This window comes from Rhinoderma darwinii, chromosome 11 (genome assembly GCF_050947455.1).
Source record: "Rhinoderma darwinii isolate aRhiDar2 chromosome 11, aRhiDar2.hap1, whole genome shotgun sequence".
In the NCBI taxonomy this organism is placed as follows: domain Eukaryota; kingdom Metazoa; phylum Chordata; class Amphibia; order Anura; family Rhinodermatidae; genus Rhinoderma; species Rhinoderma darwinii.
This window is the reverse complement of record NC_134697.1, coordinates 41,994,564-42,022,484: the sequence shown is the minus strand read 5'-3', so window position 1 is coordinate 42,022,484 and position 27,921 is coordinate 41,994,564. Positions and strand designations below refer to the sequence as shown.

The 27,921-nt window shown below is 40.7% G+C and overlaps 1 protein-coding gene and 1 long non-coding RNA gene across 5 annotated transcripts in view; one reads left to right on the top strand and one right to left on the bottom strand.

Moving 5' to 3' along the window:
* The window catches only part of LOC142662901 (uncharacterized), a 224,171-nt gene that overhangs the window by 193,705 nt on the left and 2,545 nt on the right, over window positions 1-27,921 (top strand). The window contains exons 1-2 of one of the 2 annotated variants that reach the window (XR_012851032.1): window positions 17,383-17,500; window positions 26,618-26,735. This is a non-coding gene — a long non-coding RNA (uncharacterized LOC142662901). Of the gene's footprint in view, window positions 1-17,382; window positions 17,501-26,617; window positions 26,736-27,921 lie in introns of those variants that run through there. The other variant, XR_012851031.1, reaches the window with a different exon arrangement.
* Window positions 2,931-27,857, bottom strand: SLC16A9 (solute carrier family 16 member 9). Of its 3 annotated transcripts, none has more exons than XM_075841178.1 (7): window positions 27,779-27,857; window positions 19,111-19,168; window positions 17,726-17,947; window positions 11,447-11,590; window positions 10,802-10,897; window positions 7,914-8,807; window positions 2,931-3,485 (listed from the first exon to the last, which is right to left on the bottom strand). In XM_075841178.1, the coding sequence occupies exons 3-7, from the start codon at window positions 17,919-17,921 to the stop codon at window positions 3,307-3,309; spliced, it is 1,509 nt and encodes a 502-aa protein (XP_075697293.1). In that variant the 5' UTR covers window positions 17,922-17,947; window positions 19,111-19,168; window positions 27,779-27,857; the 3' UTR covers window positions 2,931-3,306. The 3 variants fall into 3 exon arrangements, with proteins under 3 accessions (XP_075697293.1, XP_075697296.1, XP_075697294.1); XM_075841181.1 differs by having other exon boundaries at window positions 8,499-8,807; XM_075841179.1 differs by lacking the exons at window positions 19,111-19,168; window positions 27,779-27,857 and having other exon boundaries at window positions 17,726-17,998.

Below are 27,921 nucleotides of genomic sequence, written 5' to 3'. Positions count from 1 at the left end.
TTGCATTACTTATTCTGTACTTGTCTTAAGTTACAAAGGTCATACTGACTTTTGGCTCAAACCACATTTTTGCTAAATAAATAATTCTAAGATATGTCCTTGAAACAGTTTCTGTGGAAAACTGCAATCACAGTAGACTGTTGTCCTGATAATAACAGAGGAACTCTAGGAGATCCCACTTAGTAAAGTTAATTTGTATAAGTTTGGAAACTGATAGTGTTCTTTTTTTCTCACTGGCAGTATGGTCGGTTGTAGTTTATAATCATGCTGTAATGAAAATAAGCTCCCTATTCACGGAGTTGTGTTCTTGTAATGGGTGTATGCTTATACACAGCAGCCAATCTGAATGAACAGATTACAGCCTGAATCTCTGATGTCATCAGAACTGACAATGAGGTTGTTTTCAGATGGTCATTCAATAGTCTTCTTCAAGTAAGCTGGAGTCACTGATCACAACTCTGCTCTCATGGAGAAGAGCTAAAAATCACCCAAGACTAAGGCAGTGTTCACATCAGTGTTCCTTACCGCTGAGGGGTTAACCCGACGGAAACCTCCGACGGAAGCCCTCAGCGGAAAGGAACGCTGATGTGAAAGGGCCCTAAATAAAAAGGAGGTAAGCATTAATTATGATTAGTGACCTAATATTCACATTAATATTTCTCAAAATTGGCCTAAGAAAGACAGTAAAAAGACAAATGTATAGAAAAATATTTTATTTTTAATTAAAATATTAAGGGCAAAAAAATGACATCATGTTTCCAACATACAAAACTAAACTCCTTGTGTTTGGAGTTTTTCGCTACAGTTCAGGAGTGAGATGAAACTCTAAAACATTGCATCATCATGAATATTTAAATTTACAGCTCACGGTTGTCCTAAGTAATACACTTTTCCATACATTTATACATAATACACCCCTATATACCCCTAATACACATCTCTAAGATTGAAATGTATGGCGCGAGATGTTAAACAAACATGTAAAAATAAGTATACATCCGAAGGATGCTTTTGACAGATGTCCTCCATGAGCTATCCATCAACTATAAACTCCCATAAAAAAGTATACATTGCATCCAGTAAAAATGGATGCATTAAACGTATACGTTTTTATAACATGGAAGTCTATGGGTGACGGATGGCATAGGGAGGTATAGGTTTTTTCTTTACACATTTGTTTAACATCTTACGCCATACATCTGTCGGATTTAGAGAGAAAATAAGGCAGGACACATCTGTATTCTTGATTAAAAATCCTCTACCTTTTCGTGTATGCAGCTTCAATGCTGATCTACATGCCTCAACGATCACAAGCATGAAACAAACATTGTGTGTATAGGTTGATCCCGGAGTCCTGTGTAAAGTCCCTTTTACACGGGCCAATTATCGGGCAAATGAGTGTTCAAGGAACGCTCGTTACTGATAATTAGCCTGTGTAAACAGGGCATCGATCAGCAGATGAACGAGCAAACGCTCATTCATCCGCTGATCGTATCGTTTTAAATACTGAAATATTATCGTTGTCGGCAGCGCATCTCCCTGTGAAAACGGAGACGTGCTGCCGACATGATGATAATGTATGGGGAGAGTGATCGGAGTAACGAGCGCTTGTCCCCATACATAGCTCCTTGTGAAAGGAGCAAACGAGTGCCGATCAATGAGCTGTCTCGTTGATCGGTGCTCATTTGCACGGCCCAGGTCAGGTCGTGTAAAAGTAGCTTTACTCAACACTGTCTGCCGTTTCTTCTTGTTAACCTACAGTAGAGATACAATAACAACTGTATCACGCACCATCTTTATAAAAAAATTCATGAATGAAAAAGAGTTATAGTAAAGATTGGTCTGTTAGAATACTATTTCTCAGTATCTCCAATTAACGAGTCACCTTGCCTGAGAAAAAATTATAGCATAAAATCTTCAAAATACGTAAGAATATGTGTTTCTCATCAACTTTTCAATCATAGATATATAACATGCGTTAGTAGCGGCTCCACATTTGCCGCTTTGTACAATGTCGCTTTGCTTTATACAAATATTGTAAGCATGAACGCTTAACTATTTATACAATTCACATATTGGATGTATCTTTCAAAAGAGGCCAAACTGTTAAAAGAAACAAAGACCGCATGTTATTTTTATTCTCTTTGTTTGAAAGTAGGAAATCTTAACATCAGTGAAGTCGTAGATGGTCCTGGTTGAAATGCAGGTAGTTTCACAGGTTTTTATACTTCATGGTAAGGCCGCTTTCACACAGTCTTAATACGGGCCCCATATTACGGTCACAACACCCGGACCTCCCATGGCTCAACTGAAACAAACTAAGATTGCAATGGGGTTCTAGTGTGATCCAAGTTCAGTCCAATTAAACCAGAGAAGGTATCGGTGTTGCAGCTGTAATATGGACACTAAAATGTGCCGATATGAAGGCCTAAGGCTGTGTACACATGGCAAAGCCGCAATAAAACTGGGGCATAACCATAACATGTGAACACAGCCTTAACTAACTCGTTTTATTGGACACTATAGATTCTGCCTTACTTAATGTTTATGCTGTAAATATTAGCAGTACTTGGTTCTAAATACAGTGTACTACATTTTGGTCCAATTAAGGGTATGTGCACACGGTAGCAGGCTTTTACGTCTGAAAAGACAGGCTGTTTTCAGGAGAAAACAGCTGCCTCGTTTCAGACGTAAATGCTCCTCCTCGCATTTTGCGAGGCTTCTCTGAGAGCCGTAAATTTTGAGCTGTGCTTCATTGAGTTCAATAAAGAACGGCTCAAATTACATCTGAAAGACGTGTCCTGCACTTCTTTTGACGAGGCTGTATTTTTACATGTCGTCGTTTGACAGCTGTCAAACGACGACGCGTAAATGACAGGTCGTCTGCACAGTACGTCGGCAAACCCATTCAAATGAATGGGCAGATGTTTGCCGACGTATTGTAGCCTTATTTTCAGACGTAAAACGAGGCATAATACGCCTCGTTTACGTCTGAAAATAGGTCGTGTGAACCCAGCCTAAGGCATAAAAGGCAAAGCATAAAAAAGTATGCCATGAAATTATTGTCTTGGATTTGTCTACAGAGTTTCTGGAATGTAATAAAATACTTGACAGGATGAATCTAAAACTGTCCTGAGTGGATACCTTTTGACATAAATGCCTTTGGGATTTCAGACTAGGAAAATACTGAATAATAATAATTTTAAAAAAAGCACTATAAAATGCTGCTATGAGTACAAAACATTTTCACAGTAAAGTAACTAGAAACTACAAAAAACTTTACAAACACAAATTTGCAAGAGTCTTTCAAACAGCTGAAGCTACTTTATAAGAGTAACTCTTCGGAGATGGTTCCATCGTTTTAGTTTTACAGTTTTTCCAAAACGGCAGTGCCACAATTAACAAGCCCAGTGCTCCCAGGATAACACATATTCCACAGAAATAGAAGGCTATATCATAAGATTCTGTCCAGTCGAAAAACCAACCTGAAATAAAGGAAAAGGCAAGGATTAGAAATATAAATGTATATTGTGAATAGTCGGTTGTGACGAGGACTATTGTAAATCAGCATATGCTAGATGTGGTGTCATCGAGAAAACAGGAGGTATAGGTGGAGCATTATGTAAAAGACTCATATATTAGGCCTATAAACTGCGTCTTTGTAGTTACCACATCAAGCGGGCATTTACATGAGGCAAAGACAAAGAAAGCTCCATTACCTTTTGCGTTTAATGCTTTTCGTCAGGGGCTTTGACATTTTTGACTGTTGGAATAGCATGGTCTGCAGCGCTATTTTTGCCCTCAAAAATACCTAAACCAACGACAGACCCTATTATCAGCCAATGAGACCCATCAGGATTCGTTAGGATCTGGCATTTGTTATTCGTTCATGGCTTTGTTATGAATGGAAGCCATTGTTGCTAGTGTGAACAGAGCCTGAACCATGTTTGATATTGGTAACTATGTCACTTTTCTACAAACCCCATTTACAAGAAATTGCTGGAAATGTAGTAAAAAGAACAATGTCTAAAATCACAGAACTTAACATGTTATCTCAGTGATGCACCAAAAGCTATAATAACACTAAGGCCTCATGCACACGACCGTAGCCATGTGCACGGCCGTGATTTTTGGGTCGGCCGGCCACGGAGTGACAGCCGCGAGCCGCCCGCAAATCGCGGGCCGTGCACATGGCCGCGGCCATTATTTTCAATGAGCCTGGACCACAGAACACGGCCGTAATAAGACATGCCCGCTCTTTCTGCGGTGCGAGCTCCTGGGCCATGCACGGACCGTGAAAGCCACAGTCGTGTGCATGACCCCATAGTAATGAATGTGGCCGCAATTCTCCCGTAGATTTTCGAGGGAATTGTGGCCGCAAAAGCACGTTTGTGTGCATGAGGCCTAAGTCAGTAGCGGACTGTGTGTTTGGACCATCGGGGGCTGCCCAAGGGACAAGAACACTGAGACGGCCCACAGCAAAACTGCATATAAAATCTTTATAAGGTCGGGGCTGCATTTTTCTTATTTTTCTTATAAAGAGCCCATAATCCTTTGTTTTCTGTCATAGAAACAACTCTGACTCACTGCAGATGCCACATATACAAGTCCCATTGAATGCAATAGAAGGTGTATACATCCATATGAAGTAAGCTCCGGCTGAACAAGCCCTTTTATGCACTTCTATGACTGAATAGAAGCATGGGATTTGGGGCTCTGTAACAGAGAAATGGTGCTCTGATGCCCTATGAATTTGCTTACTACAGTTTGTGGGACCACAAAAATCTGCCAACCTGTAAGCATTGAGGGAAAAGTCTGTAAAATTGTAATGAGAGGGATAGGGAAACAGACAAGTGCGCCCTAAACTACCCGCCACTCAGTCCCTGCCTACTTGCAACGACCCGCCCTAGGCGACGGGGTACAACTGGGCGACGGTCCCTACACTCAATAAGTGCACGACAGACAACCAGACAAGGAAACACAGAACAAAGGGAAACGGGGCAGTTGCCCACGGCAACACCGTGAGCAACAAGAGTAGTAAACGAGCCGAGTCAAACCAGGAGAGTACGAGGTGCCAAACGCAGAGCACGACAGTAGTGAACAAGCCGAGTCAAACCAGGAGTGTACGAGGTACCAAACGCAAAGCAGAAGAGTAGTCAGCAAGCCGGGGTCAATATGAAGCAGGGACAAGTAGTTCAAGAAGCTGCAGCAGGGCCAGGAAACCAACAGAGAAGAATCACAAGCAAGGAGGAACAGGAAAGGCAGGTATAAATAGACAGAGGGTGGGAGCTAGCTCCGTCTGGCCAGGCTGTTATAGGCTCTCCCACTTCTAAGCCTGCCATCCTGAGTGGTGGAAGATGGAGTCAGTCTCACAGACATAGAAGCAGGTGCAGACTGATTACCTATGGGCGTGGATACAGAAGCTGTGCCTGGCAGATTCTTAACAAAAATACTGTAAAATATCCTTGCTGATAGCCTGCGCTGTGGTGCAACTACTAGGCCAGAGTGACATTTCTTCTTGTCCTCAATGCAGTCAACATCGCTGCGGCCTAGAGTTCATTTTAGAAGTAGCCATGTGGCGCCATGTCTCTTTTATCTCTTTCTTTTAGGTATTGCTTCTAAATTGATGTCATGTCACATGGCTGCATCTTCTAGAATCAGCTCTAGGCCGCAGCGTTATTTGCATTGGAAAATTTCAGTGCCAATTTGGTGACCAAGGGAAGACATAAGTGACTTAACTACAAATTTAAAAACTTCTTGTCAGGGAACAATATAGTGATGTCCCTTTGCTGCATTGGGATAGGTTAAAAGGGTCATCCAGGTTTAAAAAATAAATAAATCTGTTTGCAGAATATGTGTTAAAATAACAAGACAGACAACACACTTGTTTTAGCGCCGATGCTTCTGTGGTCCCCACCAGTCTTGGTTTACATGGCAAGTGCTGTACAGTCACGTGACCACTCCAGGCAATCATTGGCTGCATCGGTCCTGTGCCGTACTTACTGGCATCACAGCAGTGGCTAGTGATTATCTAGAATGGCACGTCATTGTTGCGAGACCGGCAGGGGACAACGGGGCCATTGATGCCGCAGCACCAGTGGATTAAACAGCTCGATTTATTTTTTTTGTTATTTTAACCCATATTCTGCAGCCAGGTTTTTTTATTATCTGGACAACCTTTAACCCCTTAGTGACCAGCCTATTTTAGACTTTAATGACCAAGCCATTTTTTACGTTTTTCCATCGTCTCATTCAAAGACCTATAACCTTTTTATTTTATTTTTGCGTCGACATAGCTGTATAAGGTATTGTTTTTTGCGGGACAAGTTGTAATTTTTAATAGCACCATTTTGGGGTACATAGAATTTATTGATTAACTTTTATTAACTTTTTTTGGGGGGGAATAGGAAAAAAACAGCAATTTCACCATACATTTTGCGTCCTAAATTTACGTTGTTTACCGTGTAGTATAAATAACACAATAACTTTATTCAGTGGGTTGTTGCGATTGCAACGATACCAAATTTGTATCATTTTTTTTATGTTTTACTACTTTTACACAGTGAAAACACTTTTTTTTTTCAAAATTATTTGTTTTTGTGTCTCCATATTTGAAGAGCCGTAACATTTTTATTTTTTCGCTGATGCAATTGTAGGAGGGCTTTTTTTTTTGCGGGACGACTTGTAGTTTTTATCGGTACCATTTTGGAGTAGATGCGACTTTTTGATTACTTTTTAGCACATTTTTTTTTAAGGCTGGATTCAAAGAAAACAGTAATTTTTGCATGCTTTTTTATTTTATTTTTTACGCCGTACACCGTGCGGGTTAAATGATTTAAGAAATTTATAGATGGGGTCGTTACGGACGCGTCGATACCAAATATGTGTAACTTTTTTACTTTATTTTGTTTGTTAATGTAATAATGTAAGGGGGAAAAGTGGGTTTTTCATTTTTTTTTTACTTTCTTTTTGTTTCACTTTTTATTAAACTTTTTTTTTTACTGGTCCCACTATGGGACTTCACTATGCGATCCTCTGATCGCATTTATAATACACTTCTGTATTGCAGTGTATTATGCCTGTCCGTGTAAAACATAGCAGGCATACACTACAGGCAGACCTGGGGGCCTTTATTAGGCACCCGGCTGCCATCGGAGACACAGACACTCGGCGATCTTATCGCTGGGTGTCGTTGCGATGAGAGGGAGCTCCCTCCCTCTCTCCAAAACCAATCAGATGCGGCGCACGCTATTGAGCGCTGCATCTGAGGGGTTAAACGGATGAGATCGATACTGATATCCATCTCACACGTTCGAGCAGGGACGCCCCCAGCCCTCAGCTACCTCTGGCAGCAGAGAGCAAGGAGATTTAACGGCTCCCTCCTTTGTTTATTTATTTATTTATTCCAATGCAGTGACATAAAAAGGCTATTGCATCGGAATAAAGCCCGTTAGTGACCGACGTAAAAACACTATGGGGCGGTCACTAACGGGTTAATGTAAAATAAGTTTATTTGTTTCAATAATTTTAAATAATTTGTAAATGTGTGATTTACCTAGTTAATCGATGTGAATGACAGGTATGTTGAACAACAAGGAATAGCGTGTGTATACTGACAGCCCCACGGGCACGTTTACCTGGCATAAAGCTAGCAACAGTATTCATAATAACTGAAGCGAAGTGCTGTATACCAGGAAGAACACAAAGTACTAGCTAAGTCAATACAATGCCAAACATTGTATACACTTAGCTGGCCTTGGTACAGAAAAAACACCCTTTAATTCCTTTGTAATACCAAACTATATTTGGTAACAGCCATAATTTAAAACAAAAACTTTATCCCATTGTTGCTTTATAGACATGTAAATATCAATAAGAAAAAAACCATAAAAACTCTTGGTCTAGTATCTTACCCACAATAGGTGGCCCTAGGCAGTTTCCAATACCAGCAAAGAACATCAGAATTCCATAGGCATGAGTGAGCTTATCCAATCCAACAGTGTTCGTTGTTACGTAAGGGAATATTGACCAGTTCCCAGTAAAAAATCCTATTGTTCCGGCAATAATTGCTAAGGTGGCATATGTCTTGGCAAGAGGAACGGCAAATACTGCCAAACCTGTAACTATTAACGTAAATACATACAGATACAATGTATTGATCCACTTAAAATCAGCAAGTATTCCCAAAACAAGCTTCCCAAGAGCCATCATGATACCAAGGATGAACACTAAGGGCACTACCATGTCCTCTTTATCTATATTGGCACTTTTGGCTACATCTTCCAAAAGAAAGCCTGGAGGAAATCCTCCTATGTCAAATAACAAAATGTTGATAAAAAGAGCAGCAAATACTTTGTTTTTGAATAGGTTTATGGTGTCTTCCCAGTAGTCCAGGTAAGTATGGCACTTGTTTTTAACAAGCTGTGTGCACTTTTGCTTTTCCATGTTGTTACAATTGTCCTTGACTATGTTACTTTGAGCTATGATTCCACTCTTACTCTGGTGAGGATTTTCCTGAGAGCAACAGTCCCCATTGGATGCATGGGATTTCCTTATTTCAAGCATTCCCATATTTTCTTCTTTCTTCTGGTCTTTTTCATGGTATATGAGGTAGGCATCAGGAACATTCTCCAAACAAGTCTTTTCCACTTCATCTTCAGGTTTCTGTGGTAGGGGCCTCATTAGGATGCCACATGCTAATATATTTAGTGCTAATGCTCCAATAATTAGCAAACAGCCATCTATTCCGTAGATTGAAATCAGCTCCTTCTGTAGACTTGCATATATAAAGGTGCCAACGCTGGAACCTGAAAAAGATAAATACAGTACTTATAATATCGCCAGAGCCAAAATATGTATTAATATGCAATTCCTGGTTTATTTATGCATATTATCTGTGTTCTGCACTAGCCTATTGGAGATGTTGGGCAATGGTTTTATGAAAATGCATGAAGATGCCAGTGGAACCTACCAGTTTTCTAGGAGTGACTGATATTTTTACAAACGTATTCCCATGTATACCTGCCTTAATATGCACAAAGCTACCATGCACATCTTACACATGCAGCCTTGAGCCTAATTTAGAAAACATGCTATCTTAGATTAATGGTAAACAATTGCTCTCAGCAGCATTAATTCCCATAAAGGTTTAGTGTGAATGTATATACACTATCTGGCCAAAAGAACACATGTCCATCACACCTCTATCAGCTTGTTGGACTTGCCATTCCAAAACCATGGGTATTAATATGGAGTCAAGACCTATTTTACAGCTATAACAACCTCCACTCTTCTGGTAAGACTTTCTACAAAATTTGGCAGATTGTCTGTGGGAATTTTTGCCCATTCAGCCAAAATAGCATTTGTGAGGTCAGACACCGATGTTGGACAAGAAGGTCTAGCTCGCAATCTGCATTAGAATTCACCACAAATGTGTTTGAAGGGGTTAAGATCAGGATACTCAAGTTTTCTCCAAACCAAACTCTTTATGGCTTTGTGGATAGGGATACAGTCATAATGGAACAGAAAAGGGCCCTGCACAAAGTGTCACCAAAAAGGAAACAATTGTCTAAAATGTCTTTGTTTACTGTAGCATTGACTTTACTGGATTACATTCACTGGAATAAATGCACCTAGGCCCAAACCCGAAGAACAGCCCCAGACCATTATCCCTCCTCTAAAATTTTACATGAGGTACTTTGCATTCTAGTAGCGTTCTCCTGGCATATACCAAACTTAAAGTTATCCAGACTGCCAGATAGTGAAATGTGATGCATTGCTCAAGAGAAAACGTTTCCACTGCTCCAGAGTCCTGTGGCGGCGTGATTTTCACTACTCCATCTGGCGCTTGGCATTGTGCTTGGTGATCTTAGGCTTGTGTGCAGTTGTACGACCATATAAACCCAATTCATAAAGCTTTCTCTTCACAATAATACATCTTAGGCTATGTTTACATGGCTTATTTTCAGGCCATAAACGGCTGAAATTACGGGGGGCTGAACATCTGCCCATTGATTTCAATGGGAACAACAGCGTTACGTTCCAACGGGATGTTTTTTTTACGCAGCCGTTTTTAAAAACGGTGCGTTAATAACCGCCCAGTAAAAAATAAGTGCATGTCATTCTTGAGCCATTTTTGGAGCTGTTTTTCATTGGGTCAATAGAAACACAGCTCCAAAAGGGGCTGTAAAAAAAACGCATCAAAAACACGCTTCATGCTTTAGAAACGGCTGAAAATCAGAGGCTTTTTTCCCTTAAAAACAGCTGTGTACTTGATTTTATGCATCTGTTTGCAATGGGTGGGGCTGAAACACCTGAACGCAATAATAAGGAGAGGTGTCCACATACTTTTGGTCATATAGTGTAGTTTGGAATGTAATAGATGGGGAAACTAAATATACTACTATAATTATTTTGTTGATGGAGACACGGAGTTCAAAACATAGCTGTTTTAGAGTTATGGAGAAGAGATTCTGGTCACCAAGTCATCAATCTGTATACACATATACCCGGATTTATTTTCTATGCTCTCTTTTTTCTATCTATGCCCCATAGTAAGGTCCATGTACCTTCTGTGTCTACTTTAGTACACATAAAATTTAATAAACCTAAATGACATCCCACATGTACCCTAAGACAGTGCAAACTATTCCTCTTAGGGTGTCTGTTCATTTCAAAGAAAGGCAAAGTCTGTGAGGAAACAGCTAGACATTGTAATAAGATATTTAGTTTTTAAATACAAGTAAATTTGAAAAAATATGTGGAAATGTGTAAATAAACACATTTGATGTATTTGTTCTACCTGTTGAGACGATTCCAAGTGCAAGTCCTCTCCGTTTTTCAAAGTACTGACAAGTGACAGTCACGGTGGCTGTGTACAGTAAGCCACATCCACAACCTAATGTCAAGAATCGTAAAATAGTTAGTTACTAAGGTTCCGAGCCATTTATGACCTCAATTTAATAAAGAATCAGCTTTTTGCAAGAATCAATAAGTAGATATCTTGTCCTAGAAGTCATAGCAGATCATACACATAAGATAGCTGTTAGTCCAGCAATTTTTCAGCCAACAGCTTCCTTCTAGGAGTGCCCCATAAACATACACATTTTGCATGGATAAACATACATTTTATTTTAAGAGGGGGAGGAAAATAGACAGCTGCCCGACATCACTGGCACTGCTTAACTGCCAGCAAAACAAAACATTGGATGGGTTCAACTCCAACAGTTAAAATTGGCAAAATCTCCCAGCAAGTACAGTTTTATTTCAACTTTACTCTGGAAAATCAATAAACATTTGTTATAGGGATGACCATAATTTTTCTTAGAGCAGAAATGCAACAATTACATTCCTCAAGAAATATATCCCACGGATTAACACATTATTCAGCTGTGGAACATTTGTCCTGAGCGTGAGGAGTTTAAATTGTATAAAATACCATACTTACCAACCATAAATCCATATGAGAAATAAAGGAAGTAGATGTTGGAGGCAAAGCTGCTTAGAATTAGTCCTCCAGCTACCAAGAAGCTGCTAAAAATGGTGACAGGGCGGGCGCCAAAAGTAGAGACACTTGCACTGCACAACGGACCTGGAGAGAAGAATAAATATATTCATCTTACATTTGTTTGTAAAAAAAAAAAAAGACAAAATTCAACTTGTATCACAACGTTAAAGAAAAGCCTAGCATTGGTAAGGGACTGATACATTGCCGTCTCACTGCTACTGACCCTATTTGCACTCCTGTACCTAAGCTCACCCTTTATCTAGGCCTTTTCATTACAGGGTACTATAAAATAAATACCTGGTTAAAGGTATCCTACATAACAAGAGGGTCATTTCTGAAAGCTGTAATACAGCGGCATTATGGCAGACCTCTCCTGGTTCTACAGATGCAAACATAGAACTCTATGGTGATCTATATCCATCTCAGTAGAACCCAGATGTTACAGCCATAATACAGACCCTGAAATGCAACCATATTGAAATTCGTAATAGTAGGATCCTGAGATGAGCTATATTTTTCTTTATGTTTACTAGCTGTCGGGGATCTCTCCCGATAGTCGCGGTGCTCCATCTGCCCATCAGGGCACTCGTCGGTTCTTGCCCAGGCAAAGCCTCAGCTCCCTGCTCTGCACTGTGTGCAGCTTGGCCGCAGGTTTAAAGCCCAGTTGCAAGGAGATTATATCAGAGGCTGAAGACCTTAAAGGGGAACCACTCCTGAAGTTCCTTGCTTGATTCTCAGCCCTGGTGGCGAATTTCCTGGTGTTTTTTCTGTTGTTCCCTTGGATTTACTGTATTTGACCCAGCTTTTGTCTTGACTCCGATGTGATATTCCATTTACCAACCTCTGGCCTAAACCTGACCTCAACTCCTGATACTGATTTATGGGCCCACCTGCTATTAACCCTGATCTCCTTTACCACAATATTGATTATACCCGCCATCTGCAGCCCAACCATACATTGGGGACTATCCGTCTATTCCAACCTGGAAATCTTATCAGTAATGTCCATACCTTCTTTCAGGGGTTAAGGTAGAGAACAGGGGATTCCATAGACTACGCAACCGGGAACATCTGTGTCCGACTTAATAACAGTCTCTGACATTCATTTTTCTAGCCTGTGCTGGAGTGCAACTTCTTGCCCGACAAGTTTGCATAATGTCACTGAAGTCTATTACTGCTATGCTGTGCTAATCTGCATCACCGCTCCTGAGCCGTCACTTAAGTTTCAACTACACTAGCCTTGGACCCGCATCCAGGTATGGTTTTGGGTTTATAGTCAAATACGGAGCATGACACTGTCAATGTTCTTGTCTGTCCATACTGAATCTCCGAGATATGAACTGGTCTTTAAGTGACTTGAGGTGGTTAAATGCATGATAGATTTCCTGAGGACTGTTTCCTGTTATTAATGCTTGTCAGCAGAACTCAAGATAACATATCTCCTAGCACTTCTCTGAAATAAATGTGTTACTCTAACCATACCTAATCATAGAAAAAGCAATTTGTGCAACCTTTAGCATAAGGTGACCAGATGGCTTCAGGTTAATTGATATTCTGCTTGTTGATTCTTTGCTTAAAGGTGTATGCAGAGTTTGGGATTATAGTAGGCTTCTTAAAAGAGTTTTCCCATAATCATTATTTATCACCTATCCACAGCAAAGGTGATAAATATCTGATCAGTGGGGGTGCGACCGCTGGGATCCCCAATGATAATGATAATGGGCCTACTTTGCCGGTCGTGGAGCCCCGTAGGAATGAAGGGTATTGGGCATGCTCGACCACCACTCCATACATTTCTATGGGGCTGCCACGCGCAATCTTCGGCAGCCTCATAGAAATAAATGGAGCAGTGGCCAAGCATGCGCAGTACCGCTCCATTTCTATGGGGCTCCCAGGAATAGCAAGATAAGCATATTCTCAGGAACAGTGGAGGTCCCAGCGGTAGGATCACCACTGCTAAGATATTTTTTGCTTTTTACGGCAGGTGCTCCCATACTTTATATGGGAGCACGGACCGGCTGTGCCCGTAATCACAGACCATGATTACGGGCATGGTCGTGTGCATGGGGCCTTAACTAAGTTTTATACTTCCTCTCTCTTTGGCATCTATTCCTGGTCTTCCCTCAAAAGTGGTAACCGCATTGCAACCTACAGAAAACGAATGCTTATAAGGGTTTGTTTTTGTAGGGCACCCTAGAAATACTGTCCTTTTGTGAACTTGCAAAATATGTTATTTACATGCCTTGCTCATAATTCGAGTAATCAGACAACGTGTGGGGATTTAATATAAATATTTCCATAAGCTTAACACAATACTTTCTGTAATTCTGCTTTATTAAGATACTGGGGGCAGAGTATGATGCATACAATGGTCTGATTGTATAAAGATACAAACACTTTCTACAGATGAGTAATGTAAATATCTCATTGACGGGTAATTTTGCAGTATTATCTATTAGTGACCAAAACACAGTACACTTCAATAGTTTGCTGGGGATCTGACATGATGGAGATAAATTAGTCTCGAACAATTGAACATTACCACCCTGAAAGTCTATATTCATAGACCCTCCAAAGGACTTTACAAGCTGTTACAGATACATCACAGCAATACATTCACTTCACCTTTTGGACCACTAAAATTATGGATTATTTGTTTTTGGGACTTTTTTTTGGTAGATCTGAACTACTAGGATTTCCAAACCATAAGGAGCTATGCTCAAGAAATTTTCTATTATTTTGCTATTTACATGTAACATTTTAGAGAGCCTTGAAGTGAATGTCTACCCCAGAATAGCGACATAATAGCTTAAATATGATTGGCTGATTATTTTCTTTATCTTTGTATTGGTCGAAGCCCCACTTTTCTGATACAGAGCTTCAAATCACCTGCATAGACTTACAGTTAGAAAATAAACTGGCTGCCTGAAGTTACCACTAGAGGGAGCTTAGGAGCAATGTATAAGTAAGATCCTAGCTCCCTCTACTGGAGGTTTCTGGTAGCCAGTATGCTATTCTTTAAAGAGGCTCTGTCACCAGATTATAAATGCTGTTCGTGAACATGACCGCAAGGGGCTGTCAAATTGCCTATTGCTTGAGTCCCGAGCAGAGCATCAGCTAGCGATTTTCTTCGGACTTTAGTCCTGCTCCCGACGTCCATATTTGTTCAATTCAGGGGTTTCCTCTCGCTGGAGTTCCCAAGCAGAGCATCAGCTGATGCTCTGCCCGGGGACTCCAGCACTTCTGCCCATGTCACTGTCACTGTCCATATATGGACAATGACATCGGCAGCAGTTCTGGAGTTCCTGAGCAGAGCATCAGCTGATGCTCTGCTTGGGAACTCCAGCGATAGGAAACCCCTGAAGTTACGGCCCATATATGGACAGTGACGTCAGGAGCAGGGCTGGAATCCTCTGGCAGAGCCTCAGCTGATGCTCTGCTCGGGGACTCCAGTACTGCTGCCGACGTCACTGTCCATATATGGACAGTGACAGTGACGTGGGCAGAAGTGCTGGAGTCCCCAGGCAGAGCATCAGCTGATGCTCTGCTCGGGGACTCCAATACTGCTGCCGACGTCATTGTCCATATATGGACAGTGATAGTGACGTTGGCAGAAGTGCTGTAGTCCCCAGGCAGAGCATCAGCTGATACTCTGCTCAGGAACTCCAGCAATAGGAAACCCCTGAATTGACCAAATATGGACGTCGGGAGCAGTGCTGGAGTCCCGAGCAAAGCGCTAGCTCATGCTCTTCTCGGGACTCAAGCAATAGGCAATGTGACAGCCCCTTGCGGTCATGTTCACGAACAGCACATGAAGCAAGAGCTTAGTCACGCGGGGTTGTGTCAGAGTGTCATCACTATTAGAAAAGCTCCAGCACTTCCGGGAACAATTCACTAGGTTGGAACTGCGCCATTTAGTACAGAATTTTAAATTAAAGTATATTAGTAAATTTCTGCGTGTCACATAAATATATTATTGCAATGCAATTTTTGGTCCCCAGGCAACCCCTTTAATTATCATAGATGTTTGGACCTAAAAACGACATGATGATGAAAGGTGGACATTCACTATAAGAATCATGGTTTGGCAAAATGTCACCTGCAATTGATGTCCAATGATTTCATAGTTTAATATTTATCAGGCTGGTTAAATATTAATCTACTGATCTCCAAGATATAAAATTAATAATGTAGTTTTAAATAAGCCTGTGCATCCCTGTATAAGACCAGCATGGAGGGTGATTTACTCTCCTCAATGCTATTTTCATGTTTGAATTTAGAAAATTATCAAACTCGCATAGCTCCAAGCCAGGGCAGGTAGGAGGCCAATAATGCACCACAATTGGCTACAAAGTAGGTCTTTCTTTAGCCCTTTGCTTAACTAACATCAAACTTTGAATCCGTTTTAATTCCTCAGATAACCCATATTAATCTTGGCAAGAATTTCTATGGAGTAAACATCAGTTGAAAAGCTTAACTGGTGCTCTGAGCAATGATTGTTGTTTGGATTACATTGCTGACCTCACGTTGACAAGCCATGAATATGACACTTTATTGAACCTGAAACTCGAATTTCTGACACAAATGTGCCAGCTTGTAATTCAATGGGCAAATCCGTGGCTTTTCCATGCGGCATCTGCACAAATAATGAACAGCGCATTCAATATTTCGCATGGATTCTTTGCGCTGCTTTTGAATAGTGTTTCAAAAACCCAATCACTTAGATTGGATGCAGAATGTCAGCGGATTTGGTGAGAATTTAGTCTTGGAATTCGTGCCTAAATCCTCATCAAATCCTGAACGTGTGAACATGGCCTAATAACCCCTGTCATATGTAATTAACAGCTTTGCTGACAAGGTTTCAAACGAAAGATGTGCCCTTTGTAATTGGAGTTTATGTTATAAGACTCAAAACTTTTTTTGGTTTTCCTTCTTAAAAAAGGAACATTCTAGGCTTATACTATACACACAACTGTGACTGGCATCTATATTTTGTAGTTTGATATGTATATAGCATTGTCCATTTGCGTTAAAGATTTTTTTTTACCCCTAGTTGTACACATCTATGTTACATTTTGTCAATTATACTAATTGTACTGTGGTCCAGTTGGTGGCGGTAGTATAAATGCAGGCAGTATAGCAGCTAGAGAGGTCTGAGACCCACACCTATCTCTAGAACGGGGCCCCCTAAACCCCGTTCTACCTTTTTCTGCTCCAGCTGCCTCCCGGCAACATCCTGACTATATGGTCACTGAGCTACTCTGTTTCCGTACCTCGCATAGTAGTGAATGGCAGTAACGGAAGCAGCATTGCATGCGAGCTACGATGTTTCCATAACTACCATTCAGTTCTATGGGACTTACGGAAACACTGTAGCTCAGCGAGCTATGCTGTTTCCGTCTTCAAGGTCGGAAATCACACGAGTGAAATCACACAAGTCAGCCGGAGCACATAGAGGTAGAACGGGCTTCAGAGGCCTCCGTTCTAAAGATAGGTGCGGGTCCCACATCTATGTGACATTTATGACATATCCTGTGGATATGTCATAAATGTCCCTGATGGGAAAAACCCCTTTGAGTATGAAATAGCATACTAGACTATGCTCTTCCATAGAACGGGATCCCGCAAAAATCCTGTATACCGCGTGGTATAAGGTTTTCAACATAGGAGCGCACAGGCATCCATTTAACGAATAAGTCATAAGCTTTTATATAGCTTTTAATGATGTATACAGTATGTTAAATGGATATCATTATAGTCTATGGGTGACGGATATTTAATAGCCATCCGTCACCTATAAGCTATAATGGTATCTGTTTAACTGATACGTCATGAACTCTCATGACCACTTTTCATTACGTATCCGATAAATGGATTCCATTACAGTCTATGGTAACGGATGCCACTGTTAGGCATCTGTCACAGCTTACGTTTAACCGTAACGTATACATCGGGAGCTGTTCTAGGCGTATTCAACAAATGAAGGCTAAAAAAGTAAGGCGCACATAGCCTTACTAATACTTTACATCTGTTGGAAAGCTGTTGATGACCTACAAGTATTAGTATCTTTGGGACTTGTATCACTTTAAATAATTATTACTTCGAAGTTAAGGGAAAGCTGTATTTCCTAAACTATGTAAAACTGGGAATAGGAGCATATAGTGCAAGCTTACAATGCAAAGAAAGAAATTAATGTAATGATAGAGATATTTTACTTACTTGCAAGTAATCCTACTCCAGCTGCCAGAGACCCGACCCATGCAGTCTTTCCTTTTCCTTCATCAAAGACATCTAGCCATTCAACATATAGGACTCCAACGGAAAGAGGAGAACCATAGCACAAAAACTGAATAAAGAAGGAGGCCAAGATGATAACCCAGCCCCATCCCCCATCTGGTGGCTTCTGGAACGTCATTTCTTTAATTGCAGCTATGTAATGTTCTGCGAGAAAATAACCAGACAAATGTAATATGTAAATATAATGTGGAATTACCATAGATCATGCAATGGTAACTGTACTATAAATGCACTAATGAGAAATCTAGGTATGTCGATCTTGTCTGAGATCTCTAATGGTAAGCTTTAGGATCATCTTCAGTTTCTGTAAGTTTTTTTTTATATCGGGACCCTTCTACTGTTATCTTGTAAAATTGTGAAGGTCTTCTACTGACCGACTTTGAATTTAGCTAGTCAATGACGCACTGTCTGAACACTGGAGGCAATGGAGAAGTTTCTATACATCACTAGAGAAAAGTTTAGACATGCGAAAATATTGCAAATCAATGAAAGGAAATCCTTTGCTATGGACTGATCGGAGGCAGATAAAAGTAGTTAAAGGGTTAAACGTTCAACAAACTTCTGTCATGTCATAGTGAAGTGTCAGAAGTTTTTATTGGTGGGGGTCCGAGCACTGTGACCCCCACCAATCACTAAAACGAAGCGGCAGAAGGCTCGTGCGAGTGAGCACTCAGCCGCTTTGTTTCTGTTCGGCTTTTTCCGGAATTCAATGTAGAAGAGTACGGGCTCAATATAAAGTCTATGAGTCTGTACTCTTATACATCGGTTTTCCAGAAAAAGTCAAACAGAAACGAAGCGGCTCAGCACTCACACAAGCACTTCAGCAGTTTAGTTTTAACGATTGTTGGGGGTCTCAGTGCTCGGACCCCCACCAATCAAAACTTCTAACGTTTCACTATGACATGTCAGAATTCCCAGGATTGCCTTGGGAATTTGGGAATCAGTCTGTCTAATTAATTTTTAAACTCAAAGCAGGATTGACAGTGTACACACAGCCGGCGGTCTAGTCATACCAGCCCCATCATGGCCGGCCTTACTAATCAGATTGTTCTAAAAACACATTAAGGTCGGGAAGGTCTAATATCATAGGGCTATTAAATTTCATTTCCACCTGACAGTGTCTCTAGTGGCCAGGTACCACAGCATATTGCCAATCTTTCATGGATTTACCAACAAATAGAATTTGCTGTCTTTTTTACCTTACAAAAAGTTACACAAACAAGTGTTTTAACATTTAACGCATATTTTATAATTTACTGTTCTGTTCTAGAATAGACGTGTAAAGGTTAGTCAGGACTGTCACTTACAATAAAGGATCTGGAAATCTGGAATAGAGCACATCTTATCGGAGATCTTCATTTATATCTGTCAAGAAAAAACAGCTAGTAAGAAAACATGATTTTCTATAAAACACCATCCCCCACACGTCGAGCAGCAACTACAGGCTAGTGCTTTGATTTATTTATTTCTCGCTGCATATATATCAGCAGCATATTCCGCCGCGTTGTACAGCGATTTTCACCATTCGCATCAATCTAAGGCTAGATTCACACGAGCATTTCCGTTTTGCGTCCTAAAAAAAAAGCAGTGTTTCTGCTGCGTTGCGGTTTCAAGTGGCATTCGTGCTCATCTGCGTTTTTACGCGCGTATGTCATGCATTTTTTGTCTGAAAAAAATGGAGGTGTTTTTTTTTTCCTCATCATTTCTTTAGCAACTGGTGCGCGAATCACGGACAGCACACATATGACGTCCGCGTTCTGTCCATTGTTTTCACGCACTTATTGACTTCAATGGGCTGCGTTGTGCGCAAAAACGCACAAAAATAGGACTTGCAGTAAGTTTCACGCAGCGGACACACGCTGTGTGAAAAACAACGCATGACTGAATAACAACGCATGACTGAATAGCCCCATCGAATTACATAGGTCCGTGTGACGGCCGTTTCTATAACATCCGTAACACGGACGTAAAATACGCTCGTGTGAATCAGGCCTCGCAGGTACAGAGATAACTAAACCAAAGAAATACGAGAGCAAATACCCATAGCAACCAATCAAGTTTCGGTTTGCATTCTTACATCTACCTTAGAAAAGTCCTGGGTTTGAATCCAACCGAGGTCAACATCTGTATGTAGTTTGTATGTTTTCCCGGGTTTGTCTGGGTTTCCTCTGGGCTCTCAGATCCCCCGCCCCCACTCTCCAAAAACATAATGATATGCCCTTGTGTGCGTGTTCGAGATAGGATCATTGTAATTCTTCGGCATTATCGACACGACCGTTTCCGTTTTGCAGACTGCAAAACACGAACCCTAGTGGCGTCCGTGTTCTGTCTGCTTTTTCTGCGGAACCATACATTAGATTGGGTAAGATGGACAAGAATAGGACCTGTTCAATGATTTGCGTAACGGATACACGGATCCGCAAAAAAAACAGATGTGTGCATGGCCCTATAGAAATGAATGGTTCAGTATGCTATCGGCAAAAAAACCAAAACAGAACACTGAAGAAAACAAAGGTTGTGTGCATGAGCCCTAAATCGTGTCAATCTCTTTACAGCGCATCAGAATATGTTGGAGCTATACACTGTAAGCAAAAGGAATACATAAGTTGGTTGTTGCACTGTTTTTCCTTTGTATTAGTTTTGTGACTATAGCCAACCCCAATATCCCGCTCTCCCACAATCACAGGGGTCTAGGAAGCTGAGATATGGGGAGTTGTCTGGTGGGCACTCATACTGTAAAGCTGCTATAGCTGTCCCTGTGATATGGAGTCATTTCTAGATTGACTTATTACATCCATGTATAAATATTGTGTCAATTGCTTTTTACAAGTTGTTCGCAATATTATTTGATTAGATACGTTTTGGTAAGAAATAAGTGATTGCATTTTTTCAGGGCTTTCAAGGCCACAATAGATTATTTATGCAGTAGGAATATTCTGGCTAATGACTTCTGAAATCAGCTGTTGATGTGTTCAGGTTTCCAGCAACAGAGCTGAACTTCTGCTCCTGCTTTACTTGGCAGCTACAGGCTAAACTTGTCAAGTATGTTTGTAGAGTCTTGTGACGCTGTAGCCCAGCTATTGATAGTAAAAAAGGCCAAAATTTGACGTAGGTCTTGCAAACTCCCTATTTTTGTTGCATACCACCCATAACATATCATAATGAGTGTCATATTGATCCAAGTTTCAGCTAGTTAAAAATGTTAATATCAGGTTTGCCTTTTAGGCTTCATGCACACGTTGCGTAATTTGCTGCAGAAAATCTGCATGAAAACCGTAGGTAATCCACAGGTAAAATCCGCACCTAATAGTGCCGTTTTTTTATGTGTTTTTATGTGCGGTTTTTACATTTTGATGTGGAAATATGTGTGTTTTTATGCTGCAGATTATGGTGCATATTTTTAAAACAGGTCAGATACAATTCGCAAGCGGAAACGCAAGGTAAATTGGCATTCTGCAGATTTAAAAATATGCACCGAAGGTTAATTTATGTGCAGAATAAATCAGCAACGTGTAGATGAGATCTCTTGGAGTCTCATTTACTTTGCTGGTACTGCATTACGATGCGGATTTGCTGCATGAAAATATGCGTGGCACATTTGCACGTAATAATCATCGTGTGCATTTGGCCTAACTAATATATCCAAACTTTGGAAACCAAGATCGAGAGGGAGTTTAGAAGCTTACTGCATACTGTTAGGGTATGTGCACACAACAACGCCAAAAACGTCTGAAATTACGGAGCTGTTTTCAGGAGAAAACAGCTCCAGAATTTGAAAAGTTTTTACAAGTGCACACGTTTTTCGTGGCGTCTTTTACGAACGTAATTGGAGCTGGTTTTCATCGGAGTCAATGAAAAACGGCTCCAATTACGTCCCAAGAAGTCTCCTGCACTTCTTTGACGTGGGCGTAATTTTACGCGCCGTCTTTTGACAGCGACTTGTAAAATGACAGCTCGTCTGCACAGAACATCATAAGACCCATTGCAAAGCAATGGGCAGATGTTTGCCGACGTATTGGAGCCGTCTTTTCAGGCGTAATTCGAGGCGTAAAACGCCTCCATTACGCCTGAAAATTGGTCGTGTGCACATACATTAAGGCCTCATGCCCACTTCAGTTTTTTTCTTCAGGGTGCTATCCGGTTTTTTAACGAATAGCACCCTGACTATGGGGCCATGCACACTTCCATTGTTATTGACGGAACAGTCTCGGCCTTTTCATTGATTTGGTCCGTGAAACAACGGCCTGCACACAGAATCTATCTGTGCGCGGTTCGTGTTTCACGGATCCATCATTAACAGCTGTACGATGGCTAACGGAAGTGTGCATGAGGCCTTATACATTGAACTCAATAATAAAATAATCTGCAGTAAGCTCCTAAGCTCCCTCTAGTGGTGGCTGCAGGCAAACAGAAAATGATAATTTAACTCTATGTCTATGCAGAGAATTTGAAGCCTTTATCATACAAATGATGCTCTGACCACTATGATATATTAAAGGGGTTATCACATGTATCATTTTAGTACCACAAGTACTAAAATTCTGTTAATAGCTTTAAAGTAATTTGTAGTATTTCTAGCATTAAAAAAATACCTATTTCATCATCCTTTGACTCTCTGTGTCCCATTGGTTCTGCTGCTAATCCATGCTGCTGGGAGAGGGGGTCTGAGCAGAATAAGTCTCTTTCTCTCGAAGTAAATGTCATAACTCTTCAATGGATCATTTTTTTTAATGAGTTTAAATACAAAATTTGCTTATAATCAAATGCTTTATTTAAATAAATGTAATATTCTTTGTCGGATAACCCCTTTAAGACATAACTACATATTTGTATTAGGAAATTGTATAACCCAGTGGTATTATTGGTTTTTCCACAGTCACAAGTAGGATTGTTCCAATAACACACATGAAGGGCTGTGAGGATTGAAAATCACCTGCCATCACCATTTCATTTATTCAAGATCATTTCTGACACCAGGCAATAAAGATGTCTTAGAGTATGTTAGGGGGTGCAGAGATAGCAGTCGCAACTGGGCCCTCGAGCCTGAGTGTGCCCAAAGCACCCTGTGCCAGTATTATAAATGGCACATGGTGAGTTGGGATCAGGAGCTTCAAGTTACACCTCTGTCTCAGAAATAGGCAGATTCTAAGGGTATGTGCACACACACTAATTACGTCCGTAATTGACGGACGTATTTCGGCCGCAAGTCCCGGACCGAACACAGTGCAGGGAGCCGGGCTCCTAGCGTCATAGTTATGTACGACGCTAGGAGCCCCTGCCTCTCCGTGGAACTACTGTCCCGTACTGTAATCATGTTTTCAGTACGGGACAGTTGTCCTGCAGCGAGGCAGGGACTCCTAGCATCGTACATAAGTATGATGCTAGGAGCCCGGCTCCCTGCACTGTGTTCGGTCCGGTACTTGCGGCCGAAAATACGTCCGTCAATTACGGACGTAATTAGTGTGTGTGCACATACCCTAATCTGGATGTAGCACAGATGCAATAATCCCTGTCGTCCCACTTCTCTGTATTTCTAGTTAGGTGAAAGGAGTATGAGAGGGCTGGCTGTATATTACACGTGATTCTATATCATTGACACGGAGATGTTTAAATAACTCAAATCTGCATGAGAAGAGATTTATACAAAAAAAAAGAAGCAGATCGAAGGAAACATAAGTATAGAAACGGAAGGCTTTCTTAACTCAAGAAAAATGTCACTAAGGCCTTATTCACAAAATTCAAAAAAGGCTGCATTTTGCGCGCGCAAAAGGTCCGTGTGGCATCAGCATATGGTGCGTGGCTGCGTGATTTTCGCGCAGCCGGCGTCATTATGACACTCTGTTTTTATGTTTACAAACAGAAAAGCATGAGGTGCTTTTCTGTTTTCATTCATTCTTTTTACTACTGTTGCTGGAAGTGCTTCCATGTGCCGTGCGCAATTGCACGCACCCATTGACTTCAATGGGTGCGTGCTGCGCGAAACACGGGCAAGTATAGGACATGTCGTGAGTTTTACGCACGGCACATACGCTGCGTGAAAATAACTGACAGTCTGAACGGCCCCATAGAGTAACATAGGTCCGTACGACGCGCGTGAAAATCACTGACAGTCTGAACGGCCCCATTCACTTACATAGGTCTGGACTTATAACACGTTCGTGTACTGCTGGTATCATCATCAGGCTAGGGACTGCTACATCCTGACTCGTGCACGTTTACAAACTATAGACTCTTTGCTCTATGTATTTAAAACATTTCCCGAATTTGACCTTTCCCCCCTGTGGAACTCTAATTGCTGCCCTGATTCTCTCTCGTCTTGACTACTGTAACTCATTACTGATCGGTCCCCGTCCCCCCCCCCCCCCACCAAACTCTCCCCTCTCCAAGTTACAGTATCCTGAATGCAGCATCCAGAATCCTATTACTGTCTCACTTTTAGGCCGGATTCACACGAGCGTGGCGCAAAACCCACTTAACAGCTCCGTGTGTCATCAGTGTATGATGCGCGGCTGCGTGCTTTTCGCGCAGCCGCCATCATTATGACACTCCATTTGGATGTTTGTAAACAGAAAAGCACGTGGTGATTTTCTGTTTACAATCATCCTTTTGACAGCTGTTGCGCGAATCACGCAGTTCGCACGGAAGTGCTTCCGTGCGGCATGCATGGTTTTCACTCACCCATTGACTTCAATGGGTGCGTGATTTGCGCAAAACGCCGAAAGAACGGACATGTTGTGACTTTTTTTCAGCGGACTCACGCTGAGTAAAAATCACGCACATGTCCGCACGGCCCCATAGACTAATATAGGTCCGTGCGACGCGCGTGAAAATCACGCGCGTTGCACGGACGTAATTCCCGTTCGTCTGAATGAAGCCTAATACCCTAATACCCTCTCTACCCTGTGCCAGTCACTGCACAAGTTGCCTATTACCTTTAGATTACAATTAAAACGTATTACTCTCACCCACAAAGCTCTACACAGTGCTGCACCTCCTTACATCTCCTCCCTCATCTCTGTCTACTATCTACCCGTGCTCTAAATTCTGCCTATGATTAAAAGATTCCCATCCTCCATAATTGAACCTCCCATTCCCGTCTCTGGGATTTTTCTCGCGCTGCACCAGTCCTCTGAAATGTGCTACCCCAAACAATCAGATTAATTCCCAACATCCATAGCTTTAGGCAGACCCTAAAAACACATCTTTTTTAGGGAGTCCTAATTTCATACCTTTCCCTTTTAGCATTCCATGTACCATTGTATCCCTCAGAACCTGATCCCCTTCATTCAGCAGTATCCCCCACACTCTTTGCACCCTAATTCAGTTCATATCTGTCACACACAGATAGTGGCTGGTGAGCGGCTCATGCAGCTTTATGTTACTACCCCATATGTATAAAAGATGGCTGGACCATTGTACTGAACAAGCACTTTTTTACATTTTGTGTTTCCCTTATTTCCTCATAGATTGTAAGCTCTTGCGAGCAGGGTCTTCACTCCTCTTGTTTGAATTATTTATTAGTTTTGTCACTATGTAATGTCTGATATTGTCTTTACATGTCCCCTCTGAATTGTAAAGTGCTGCGGAATATGTTGGCGCTATATAAAAAAAATATGTTCAGATGGATTTTTATTTGGTAGAACTGTGTATTATGGAATGTAGAATACATAAATTACTGATGATGCTGTGGATTATTATTATTATTATTATTATTATTATTATTGTTATTATTATTATTATTATTAATAATAAATATTACATTTATATACTAGGAATATAACTACTATAAAAAATAATAATCCCAATGCCATCTGTGCATCCTCTAAAATTTAAATAAATGTAGGTTATCTATATCTTATACAAGATGAGCAGATCTATACCTCTCTGTTTGCCCAGCACGTTTCCATTCTTGCAGGTGTTTTTAATAGAGTTTTCTAGAAACCATTTGCATCTAGGTTTGCAGAAAAAAAAACCTTCTATAATTATGGATGGAGCACATCAGATCCCATCAGTTTAAGGTCACCCTTTCTCTGCAGACGTATAGAATGGATTTCCAGAAACAAAACTGTCTGCTGTGTGTGAACATATCCTAAAGCTGCTACATTTGTTCCAGTAATTGGGCTTATTTATTTAGGACCCAGTCTCTTCCATCTAAGGTGTAAATTCAGATTCTTGAGCCTTAGAAGTGAAGACAACTCTTCAGATCCAACTACAGTTTAGCAATCTGAAGGATCATCTATATGTGTATGGTGAAAATCATTTCCATTGTAGTAACATATCTTGGTGTTATCGGGAAAAATTCCCACACTGAATACATATCAGATTCTTAGTATTAGCCCAACCAAATATAAAGGCACTTTCTTGTCTGTAATAAATACAAATGAATGTGGCTACATAGGCTGGAATCATGTCTAATAAATCCTGAATCTGCCTCTGGCTTCTGTACTTGGTCCAGGCATTCTTCTCTATCTTTTCAAGATCTCTGCTCTCAGTCATTAAATGGGAACTTTCCTTGTTTACTTCTACAGGATAAAAACCTGTCCTGGTTGTGTGATGATCACACAGGGGCACAGCTTGTTACAGTTACAGTACAATTCTAAGAATTCTGTCTTGTAGCGAGCTGTGCGCCTGTGTGTCCATCACATGACCAGGACAGATTTTTATCTGGAAATAAAAATTAAAGGTTCCTATTAAATTATAGCAAGTAGAAAACTTGATACAGAAAGTATAGTGAAAAATTGCATAGCTTTTCATGACACAATGAATCAGATTTATTTGCTAAAACCGTAATACCCCTTTAATTCTATCACATAGGCACTTCTGATTTCACTGGAACAGGGTATCTGAAAATGGTACAGAAGCCTTTTAACACAGTTTCAAATATGCAGCCCTGAAAGTGCCAACATCTCTGCCCAATCATAGACAGAAAAAGGTAAGCTAGCATTGGAAAAGTTGTTGGCGCTACACATTGACTTTGCTCACAACTTCTGTTTTAACTCCTCTTCCTATAGGAATGTGTTAAGTTGCACATAGATGTAATGTACAGATGACTGTGAAACTATTTTGTTCAATTGGGATTTTTCAGCAATTTCTTTCTCCGATAAATCACATATTTTTTAATTTTTTATTGTTGTTGATTTAAATAACAAAATATTCCATACTACATAACAAAAAAAACTGCAAAAATGCTCAGAGTTAACAATATATTAAACAAAATATTATGTAGCACAGACACTATCCCAAAAGTCAATGCTGGAAAATTAACAGTCACCCTATAAAATCTTAGAAAATATCGCATGGCGACAGAGAGAGAGAGAGAAAGAGAAAAAAAATAACAAACAAACATTTTGTTTCAAACAATAATAATCACATATTAATGTTTGAAACAAATATTTCTTTGGAGAAAATGAGAATGGTGTGACATCACTAGTCACATGTGAGTATAGGAGAAAACTAGATAAATCCCACCCATGCAGAACATACAAACTCTATGAAGATGCTATTGTCATTGGACTCAAACTCAGGACCCCAGTGCAACAAGTCATCAGGGATAACCAACTGAGCCTCCCACCATGTTCACATTCCACGAAATCCTGAAAACTACACCTAATATAGAGTTAGTTAATACTCATACAGATGCCAGCTCCTGGGATTAATTGTCTTAATTTAGGAATTTTCGTGGACGTTAGGAATAAAATAACCTGCAATATGCAACAAAGGATAAAAGTTGTAGTCAAGTGGACTGATATTTGAGGATAGTCCAGGTATGGGAAGTGTAATAATTTCGCTATAGTGGGATGAGCTTTATCATTTGGAGGAATGTGTTCCACCTGCTGCATAAGAGTTGGAGAATTAAACCTAAAGTTTATATTAATCTAATCACCCAGAGAAGACTGGAAATATCCAGGGACAAGTCATAATGTAGATGACAGCGAGCCAAAAGAAATAAAACACGTAAGTATCATGCAGCTTTACCTGTATACAGGCTGCTACCTCTGAAGACCTCATTGCAGCTTCAGTACCAGGCTTGCGGTTGCACTTCAAGACAGAAGAGTCACTGCAGAAAGTGAGAAGGAATATTTTTGCTTGTGTGTCTATTATATGGTGCCCTCCTCCTC

Coding starts and splice junctions, on each gene's coding strand:
- SLC16A9 (XM_075841178.1), bottom strand. CDS start 17,921: ATGACGTTCCAGAAGCCACCAGATGGGGGATGGGGCTGGGTTATCATC. Junction 10,898..11,446: donor CTCATATGGATTTATGGTTG/GTAAGTATGGTA, acceptor TCTTGACATTAG/GTTGTGGATGTGGCTTACTG. Junction 8,808..10,801: donor ACTTGGAATCGTCTCAACAG/GTAGAACAAATA, acceptor TATCTTTTTCAG/GTTCCAGCGTTGGCACCTTT.